At 38.7% G+C, this 10,812-nt stretch overlaps 1 protein-coding gene across 1 annotated transcript in view; it reads right to left on the bottom strand.

Moving 5' to 3' along the window:
* UNC13C (unc-13 homolog C (C. elegans)) overlaps positions 1-10,812 on the bottom strand; it is a 912,374-nt gene that overhangs the window by 105,378 nt on the left and 796,184 nt on the right. Inside the window, exon 28 of the mRNA XM_006898243.1 lies at positions 10,678-10,758. Coding sequence (XP_006898305.1) covers positions 10,678-10,758 — 81 coding nt within the window. The remainder of the gene's footprint in view (positions 1-10,677; positions 10,759-10,812) is intronic.

The following is a 10,812-nucleotide window of genomic DNA, read 5'->3' as shown; positions in this document are numbered from 1 at the left end:
AGGAGTTAGTTCTTTGAAAAGGTCAACAATCTTGATAAACCACTAGAAAAAGTAACAAAGGAAAAGAAAAAAGATTATTTGAATAAGAAATGAAAGAAGGGGCAATGTCACTGTTAGAAAAAAAGAGTTGAGGGCAAGAGGGAGAAGGAAACTGGCCCCAAGAAACAAACAGGCCTTAATTGCATGGTCTGAGAGGAGTACCAGGTGACCATGAGTGGAGCAGGTCAAAATGGCCTAAGGGCACTCAAGGGAGACCTCTCTTTTTATAGGATTTTAGGGAGGACTAAGGGAGATGGTATTTGAGTCTGTCAATTAACTAGGATCTGGGCTTTTGTGATCAGGCCCAGAGCCTTCTTAGGATCTTTAAGGCCTTTGATCTGGCCACCTAGCCTTAGATGTTATCAGGTTTCTCAAGGAGTGATCAGGCTGGGGCAACTGCTACATACTTCCTCCAGTCACAACAGAACCAACTGAAATTAAAAGGCTAACAATAGAACACTATGAAAAACTATACTCAACAAATATGAAAACCTAGAGGAAATGGACAAATACTTAGAAACTCACAACCTACCCAAACTGACACAGACTGAAGTAGAACACCTGAACAGAGCCATTATGGAAGGAGAAACTGAACAGGTCATAAAAGAACTTTTAAGTAAGAAAAGACATCGAACAGATTGTTTTAGTAGTTAATGTTGTCAAACATTCAGAAAAGAGCTGTCACAAATTCTACAGAAAGTATTTTAGAAAATAAAAAAAGATAGAGTACTCCCAAACAGGTAAAGACACTACCAAAAGAGAAAATTATAGGCCAATATCTCTCATGAACACAGATGCAAAAATCCTCAATAAAATCCCAGCCAATAGAAGCTAATAGTGCATTAAGGGGAAAAAAGAAAATGAAAAAATTTGAAAATGGTTAGTGGTGATCGTTGTACAATATAATGAATGCAATGGATGTTGTTGGATTGTACATGCAAATATTAGTGAAATTATAAGTATACTTTAAAAACTAAAAAAATGAGGGAGCTCTGGTTGCCTAGTGGCAAGACGCTGTACTGCAATCCCAGAGATACGTGGTTCAAATCCATCAGATGCTCTGCTGGAGAAGGAGGGGGCAATCTCCTCCTGTACCAGTCATATCTGATTTGATGGTATACATAAAAGTTTAGTTAAATAAAATAAAAAAAAGAAAAACTAAAAAACTGGATTTTTTTTCAAAAAAGAAAATAGTTCTAATGAACAAAGTGGGATTCATAATAGATATTCAACAAAAGAAACATTCATATAATTCATCACATCAACAAAGACAAAAACAGGACCCTTCTTCATTCTAAACCATGCAATGCTCTCTTGTTGTGCTAAAAAACAGTCTCTTGGTCTAGGTATAAGTTTCACATGAGAACACTTTAGTGTTCTGTAATTCCCATTCTTTTCAGTGTTAGTCATAACTTCTTATTATCCACACAATCAAATGCCTTGGTATAGTAAAAAAAGCACAAATAAACATCTTCTGTTATTCTTTGTTTTCAGCCAAGAGCCATCTCACATCAGCAATGATATCTCCAGTGCCATGGCCTCTTCTAAATCCTGCTTGAATCTCTGGAAGTTCTCTCTATGCATTGTTCTAGCCATGTTAAAATGATCCTCTTGGAGGCTAGAATTTTTGAGCTTCATCTTACATACTTTGGGCATGTGGCCAGGCGGGACCTATTCTTAGAGAAGATCATACTCAGAAGGGTGAAGGGACAGTGCAGGAGAGAAAGACATTGGATGACAGTGACCAGGGCAATGGGTGTAAGCGTGTGGGAGTCAATGAGACTATCTCAGGACAGGGCCGTCTTCAGATCTAATGGACATAGGGTAGCTCTGAGTTGCAGAAAACTGAATGGAATGTAACAACAACACCAACAATGGTATTTTTTGTTGTGTGTTATATTGATATTGTTCTATAATTTTCACATTCTGTTGATTCACCTTTCTTGGGAATGGGAAAAAACATGAATCTCTACTATCAGCTGGCCAGGAAGCTGTCTTCCAAATTTCCTGGCATAGAATGAGTAGTACATCCAGGGTTGCATCTTATCACTTGATATATTCCATCAATTTCTTGGCCTTATTTTTTGCCAATGCCTTCAGTGCAGCTTGAATTTCTTCCTTCTTTTACCAATTTACACTTGGCTACTGATCATAGGGTATGTATTTCCTGAAATATTTCAGTGTCAGCCAATTCTTTTGATATAGTGACTCTGTATTCCCTCCATTTTCTTTCCATGTCAACCCTTAGGAAAGTAGAATTTGTATTTTGCTGATGTTGGTGCTGTAGTGGAGCAGTGCATATGAAACGGTACCACTAACCCAACCAGCAGCAGAAATCTTCTGTGTGATTTTACAGCCTCTGGAAACCCTTTATAGGATCTATGAGTCAGTTCCAACTTGACGGCCAAGAGTTTGAACTAAAGTTAAGCATTTTAGTTTTTAAGCAAGACCTGCTATCTACTGTTCAATGCACTTGAGTTAACTTACATTCATTATAATAGTATTTTTCCCCCCTAGGGGATTTTCATTTCTGGAGGCGCAGTAGGTTTGAGGACTCTGGGCATGTGTGGTGGGGTTTTTTTGGCCCACAGGGGGTTGGCAGGGCAGACCTGCCTGATGAACTGGGGGTCTGGGGCAGGGAGTTTGCCAGCATTTAGGCTAGTTGGGCTGGGAATAACTGTAGGGCCTGAGAGCCGCAGTCTTTCCTTATTTTGTTCAGACATTCCTCTAGGTCGTATAGCCCTGGTGTACAAGTTGCAGTACAGCAGTAACTTGTGGTTGCTGTGAGGCTGAACAATGTGACACTGATGTGTCAAATGCGTTAATGGCTGGTTACCCAATGAGGACAGAGAGTGGGGTGGAGTTCCCCAGATAAAACAAGCTTTAAGGAGGAGTGGAATCCACTTCCGTAATAGCTTGCCTCCGGAAACCCTATGAACCTGGAGAGAGGATGGAAGTGTTGAGGACTCTTCTTCATAGGGTCACTATGACTCGCCTGCAACTCGACAGCACTTAACAACAACAACAACAACAGGGGATTTTCATATTAGAGAAAATTTTAGGAATGCAGTTTTAATGTCTTTTGAATCTTTCTCCTAAACATGTGAAAAGTTGATTGTTTTCCATTGGGTCTAAACAAAAGCCTGAAATTTAGTTCCTCACTGTTCCTCTGCATAATACAAAAAAAGCCTTCTATTGCTCCATGCAGGTGTCTACTTAGACTGGTATAAATGAGCAGTGAATAATTGGCAAAATAATAAGATAGGACAGGTCATTTCCTTTTCATTCAACAAAGGAATTTTCATTCTTTTAGTTGAAGGACTGTGGAGAAGTTGGATGCTTTATGCTCTGAAAGATGTCAGCTGAGTGACATTCTTTCTACCTTTGGCCTTGTCATGGCTGATATTTTCTCTACTGGCTTGGACAGGCAGAGGCAGGAAGCATGCTTTTCAAATTTGCAGCTGAATCAAAGCTTGAAGTTATTACACTGGGTGACAAAAATCAGGATTCAGAAATATCTTGGCTGTTGGAATGACAGAACAATATTTACAGGGTCAAATAGCAAAGAGAAAAAAGAAAAGGCCTGTATTCACAGTAAAATATTTACTGTGAAATACTGAAAGAGGGTGACCTGGCTTAACAACAGTAACATTTTAAAAGCCATAAAGCTGTATTTATCCCAAGTTCACCATAATTTAATAAGTGATGGGCTGCTGCTTAAAAACCTAATGGAATCTTACAGTCCGTTAATGTATGAAGACAAGACAAGGGGTACAGCTGTCGTTGTCTTGTACCATCATGTCAGAACTGACTTATAACTGAACCTCTAGTAGGTTTTCAGTGGTCGCAAATCTCATGGGTGTTGATCACTGGTCTTTCTACCACAGAGCAACTGGTAGAATTGAACTGAAATCTTTGTATTGGTAGCATGATTCCTTATCATTAAACCACCAGATTAGAGTAAAAATATTCTACATTGCTTAGAACAAATCTGGAGTATTAAATTTATTTCAGGCAACCAGAATTATGTAAGGCCCAGAAGCCAGGTTATTCAGTATATGGCTGAAGTAGGGTCAGACAGCAGAAGAATTTTCTTCAGTGTCTACAAAGCTATCATACGGGAAAGGAAATAAAATAATTTTATAGAATTTAGGACATAGTATGGCCAGTACTTCACTAGAAGTAGCAAGAAAATGGATTTTTTCCTTGATAAAAGGAAATATTTTTAATAATAAATGTATCTTAAAATTTGATTCTGTTACTTTTTAAGCACGTGGATGGCACAGGAATAGGACAAGGTTCACACTTGTTGTTCATAGGGTCACTAGAGTTCATACTCGATTCCACAGCACCTAACAACAACAACTTATAAGCTAGTAAGGCTCACATAACTGACCGTATTAAGAAGTAACCAGATGACCATGTGCCAGTGATACTATAGATGGGATCTCTATATGAAGAGTGAGTAAAGGACAGGTCATGTTCACAATTCTGAGGTTTTAAATCTTCACTTCTTTGTCTTTCTACTCTGTATAATAGGCTTGAAAATGTAATTTTTAACAGTCTGGTTTTTATAGGTTATTTTGCTTCTTGAGTTATCAGTCGATTCATTTAAATAATAGCAGAAATGTCCACTTTGACAACAATCACAGTCTTGTAAAATTTCCCTGAATTTTTCCACTTAAAAGAATTTTGTTTCTAGCTCTGTTGTCATAAAGGTAAGAAGCTATGCTTCAATCTCAAAGGCATTTGGTTCAAATCCATCAGCTGCTCTGCACAAGGATGAGCAATCTCCTCCCGTGTGATTTAATGCCTCCGAAACCTGCTGGAGGATCTGCTATGACCTGGTTCCAACTCAGTGGCACATAACAACACAGAAGAATTCATATTTCATTGCATGCCATCTCCCCAGACTAAGGACTTGCTTTGTCTATTAAGCTCCAGGAAGTTAGTGGATATTTATGTCTTTAGGGGAGCTCTGGTGGCCTAGTGCAAGAAGCTGTACTGCTGCAATCCCAGAGGTACACGGTTCAAATCCACCAGATGCTCTGCCGGAGAAGGAGGGACAATTTCCTCCTGTACCTGTCAGATCTGATTTGACGGTATATGCACAAAAATAATAAAATTTAAAAAAAGATATTTGTGTCTATATTTCTGTCATCATATCTAATTCCAACATGGCAACAGAGGAAGAGCCCTCCATTCAATTTTGTCTTTTTCTCAATGGTATCGTACTTTCCCAGTCATTGGGACTAAACACCTGATTAATTCATTCTGTGCTGAATCATCAACTGGCCAAGTTCCAGTGATTCCACTTATTTTGTCACTCACATCCATTGTTCACTTTCTATTCCCAACACTACTAACACAGTGATATTCCTTATATTCTTATGCATTAAGGATATAATCTCTATGACTGTCATCTTGATCTGTTGTTTTGTACCATCAAGTTGCCTGTGAGTACATAAGCTCTGAAACTACCCTTATTCTGAGCCAATCTCATCATCTCTGACAGACCTAATCCCATTTCTCCAGGCACTGAGTCAATCCATCTTCTCCTGTGTCGTACCTCCACCCTTCCAAGCATGATGTCCCTCTCCAAGGACAGATTCCTCTTGGCCAAGTGCCCAAAGTATGAAAAATGGAACCTTAAAATCCTGCCTCCAGGAAGCACCCTGGTTTCCCCCTCTCTGGGACAGATCTGTTTATTTTCCTGGCAGTCCACGGTATGTTCAACACTTTTATCCAGCACCCCAACTCAAAGGGACCAATCTTTCATCTATCATCCTTAGTTACTGTTCAGCTTTCTTATGCATAGCAAGTAATTACAAAGATCATGGACTGGAGCAGGTACACCTTAGTCTCTAGACTGATATTGTTCCTCTTCAGGACTCTAGAGAAGTCCCAGACAGCAGACTTTCCCAATGCAATTCATCATTTGATTTCCTGACTGCTGGAGCCAAGAGTGTTGATTGTGGAATCAAATAAGCTAAAGCTATTAACAATCTCAAACTCTGCTCCATCCATCATGGAGCTGATAATTAGCCCAGTGATGAAAAATTTTGTTTTCTTGATTTTGAGCTTCAATTCATATTAAAGATTACAGTCCTTGACCTTCTGAAGTAAATGCCTCACATCCTATTCAGTTCCAGCAAGCAAGGTTGTGTCATCTGCATAATGCAGGATGTTGATGAGTCTAAGACATATGTTTGTTCTTTTGACAATCCATGGGATATGCAGTACTCTTTTCCAGCCCCACAACTCAAAGACGTCAATTATTTTTCTGCCATCCCTATTCACTGTCCAGCTCTAGAATGTCAGAAAGTGAATGACAAGACCATGCCATGAATTAGGGGCACTTTAGTTTTAAACTGATATCCTTGCATTTCAGCTCTTTGGAGAGGTTGCTGACAACAGATTTTCCCAATAAAACACAACTTTTTATTTCCTTCCTTTTGATATCAAGGTTGTTGTTTGTGTATCCAAGTATGATGAAATAATTGACAGTTTCTTCTTTCATTCCATCTATTATGATTTTGCCTACTGGCCTATTGGTTAGGATTGTTGTTTTCTTGATGTTGAAAAGTACTCTATTGAAGTACTCCACTGAAGGCTGCAGTCTCCGATCTTGATCTTTGAAAACAAGTTTTTCAAGTCCTCGCCACTTTCAGCAAGCAGGATTGTATCATTTGCATAATACAAGCTGTTGCTTAGTTTTCCTCTTATCTTGATGTCACAGTATTCTTCATTCATTCAGAACACAGATTGAATATATATGGATAAAATAAAGAGCCCTTACAAACACCTTTCTTGATTTTAATCCATGCAGTGTTCCTTTGCTCAGTTCAGGAAACAGCTTATTGGTCTAGATATATAGATTTCATGTGAGCATAAAGAAATGTTCTGGGATTCCCATTCTTCTCAGTATTAGCTATAATGTCATAATCCACAGTCAAGTACCTTTTCCCTGTCAATAAAACACAAATAAACATTCTTCTTGTATTCTTTGCATTCAGCCAAACTCCCTCTGACATTCTTAATAATATCCCTGGTGCCACAGTCTCTTCTAAACTCAGCTTGAACATCTAGCAGTTCTCTGTTATCGTGTTACTGTTTTAGTTGTTTTGGGGATGATCTTCTACAATCTTTCCCTTGCATATGATATTAATGATTTTGCTCAATAATTTCCACATTCTGCTCTGGTGGCTCAGTGTTAGGAACTGCACTGTCTACCTAAAAGCATGGGGCTCAAATCCACTAGCTGTTCTGTGGGAGAGATGGGAACTCTACCCGCATGCAATACGGCCACTGAGGTCAGCTGTGAGTGGGTTCCAACTTAATGGTACACAATGACAACAGTCTTAAATCTAGACAGTAGTTTTGTCCCAAAAAATGGAACAAGAGGATGGTTGTTTGTTGTTGTTATGTGCCGTCAAGTCGTTTGCTACTCATAGCGACCCTATGTACAACAGCCCTAAACCCTGCTCTATGCTGTGCCAATCGCATTGCCTCTGACACTCCCATCCCGATTACCCCAGTCACTGAATAAATCCACCTCATAGAGGGTCTTCCCCTCCTGCGCTGTCCCTCCACCCTCCCAAGCATGATATCCCTCTCCAAGAACCTGCCCCTCCTTACAACATGTCCAAAGTATGTCAGACAAAGCCCCAGAATCCTTGCCTCCAAGGAGTAGCCTGGTTTAACCCTCTCCAGTATGAATCTGTTTGTTTTCTTGGCAGTCCAGGGTACACTCAATACTTTTCTCCAGCACCACAGCTCAAAAGCATCAATTCTCCTTCTATCCTCCCTAGTCACTGTCCAACTCTCTGCTGCATAACAAGTGATTGCAAAGACCATGGCCAGTATCAGGCACACCTTCGTCTCCAGAGAGACACCGTTGCTCTTGAGTACTTTAGAGAGGTCCCTATCAGCAGACTTTCCCATCGCAATACGGTTTTTTATTTCCTGGTCTCTGGTGCCCAGAATGTTGACCATGGAGCCAAGTAAACTGAAGCTACCAAACCTAAATACACCAGCTTTGGAGATTCTGACTCGTGGTGACCCTCCATCATGTTTCCAAGGCTATAAATCTTTACAAAAGGAGACTGCCCATTTTTCTCCTAGGAAATGCCTTGTGTATTTGAACTACTTACCTTTTGGTTATCAAACACCACATAACATATGATACCACCAGAGCCTTAGGTGTCTGGGATCTAGGACTAAATTTAAAGTCAGGAGACCTAAATAGTAAGCAGGGATACTTGTGCTGACAATAGTTAGATGAGGGCAGTTTGCATGGAGGATCAAGAACATCTCAGAATTTGGAACTCAGACTGTAGATCTTGGTCATGTGGTCCCACCAAGACAAAGTGAAGAAAGGAAGAGCCAGCTCAGTCAGCATGTTGAATGTAATTCTTTATTTCTCGGATTTCTTTGCTCCCCTAAAATCATGAATTATTGGAATAAAATTTATGAAGGGTTAAATTGAGATTTTCCTTAAAAGAAATACCTTTCACTTATTCCCCCTTATGGTGCCTGCTAAAGTTCTCATTTTCTTTACTAGTGTGCACTCATTTACAGCCATTAGTGCTGCTAAAACTGCAAAAGTTAGTAACTTCTCATTGATATTTTTAACTATTATTTTATTAAGAATGAGGGAGTTTTTCTTTTGCTTTTCAAGGAGAGGAGCAAATGGGGGGGGAGGGGGGAGGGGTTTGTGCGGGGAGAAGGGTGCAACAATGAATGAATGGAATCCCAAAATCTCTGTAGATGTTCATTGAAATGAAAAATAAACAACCTAAATTTTAAAAAAAATTTAAAAGGTAAAAAAAAAAACAAAACCCAACAACATGCTGTATCTCACTGTTTCTGAACTGTCCAGGCAAACTGTGTCTTTAGACACCAAGACCCTAGGCCTCATACATAAAGCACTGGGTTGGCGTGGAATGCAGAATCAAGATTAAAAAGTTTCTTTGATATAAAAAAAAAAAAGAATTGCTTCTTCAATATGTCCTTTTATTTTTTTTTACCTTTTCCTCAAAATTGTCACCTTTTCTTATTTTTGGACAAAACTTAAGCTGTATCTTTAGAAACTCCATTCCTGTATGCCTACTACTAAATTCACACTCTCCAGTTTCCACCAGGTCTCACCAAGTTCTCATCTCACAACTTCCATCCTACAAATTTCAACACAGCGGTGCCAAGAGTTAGCCTTTTAATGAGTGCTGTAACTGCAGAACAAATGCCATGAGGTGACAGCTTTGTGAGAGTGTACAATTGTTATACAGAAAGGACTTTTGTTTTAATAAATAGAATTATAATGTCCCTTTATATCCAGTGGCACTAGTCTGTACTCTGCAAAAGGCTCATGGTAGCTAATTGTTCTTTTTTACTACTTTGCTCACATACCCTGGAAAACAGGTTCTTTTCTCAGTGAAGAGTAAGGCATTAGATAGGATTTAAACTTATATGACAAATGCATATATGCAACTTTAAAATAAAATTATGAATTTTATATGCATACATAAATATATATGTATTGTAAATATAAATTTTATATATATATGCATATATGATCATATAGGGGAATATGTGTATTTAAATATCTTTATACACACATACACACACACACACACATCCAAATACATACAAATATATTTACTTTATAAATAGATAATTTTATACACACAAGTGCAGTCTACTAGTAAGGACTTGTGATGCCAACCCAAAGGCAAGCGTTTCAAATCCATTATGGGAGAAAAATTAGTATTCTCTTCCACGCTCTGGAGCATTAGCTATGAGTTCCAGTTCAATGGCACATAATGACACACAAAATATATACACACAAATATACACATCATGTGTTGAAAAGTAGAGGATCAGAGAAAGAAAGGAAGACCCTTAACAAGGTAGACTAATACACTGACTAACAACAGGCTCGAGCGTATCAGAGGTCGTGAGGACAGCACAGGACACTGCAAGATTCAGATCTACTGTTGACAGTGTCTCTACGATGAAGTCAAATTCGACTCATAGCAACCTTTCTTTGCGTTTGTGGAGACTGTAAATTGCACAGAGGAAATTGCCCATCTTTCCTTCTCAGAGACACTATGGATTTAAACCACCAGAGAGGCATGGCCTTTGGGTCAGTAGCACAACTCTATGAAATATGCTACCAGGGATCTATACATATATTACAAACACATGCAATTAACCCATTTCACAAGATCTCTTTGATCAAATTTGACCATGAAAATGTGATACATACAATAAAATTCAAGAAATAACAAAACTATAGTTACATAAAACATAAGATGAAATTTTGATAACTAAAAATTCCCTGAAACACTCTTGATTAACTGGATCTTAGGAGTACTTTTTTTTCTGTTTTGGAAAATATGTTTCAGCAGAGGATTCACCTGCCTTTCATAGAAAGAGACAAATGGAGTATATATAGGGACAGGGTAATATATATGTGAAAAGGGATAAATATAACATACTTAGGGAATGTTTTTATACAATTTTGAATGTAGTGTAACAAAGGAGTACATGAGGACATAGTTCTTAACTATGTGTGGGACATATCTATCTCTGAGTTCTGTGAAAGACTTCCTCCTTGTCAGGGCACTATAAACTTACCTTGATGGTAGCCAGGACCACCTCCATGACTGCACACTGTCTTGGTGTTAGCCCCTTGGCATCATCACGAATCATGTGTTCCTAGAAAACAAGTTCAAATTGTTTCTGAAATAGCCACTTCATTTATTTCACTAC

Source organism: Elephantulus edwardii, unplaced genomic scaffold (genome assembly GCF_000299155.1).
Source record: "Elephantulus edwardii isolate Elephantulus edwardi_28Jun2011 unplaced genomic scaffold, EleEdw1.0 scaffold00225, whole genome shotgun sequence".
In the NCBI taxonomy this organism is placed as follows: Eukaryota; Metazoa; Chordata; class Mammalia; order Macroscelidea; family Macroscelididae; genus Elephantulus; species Elephantulus edwardii.
This window is presented reverse-complemented; position numbering and strand designations above follow the sequence as displayed.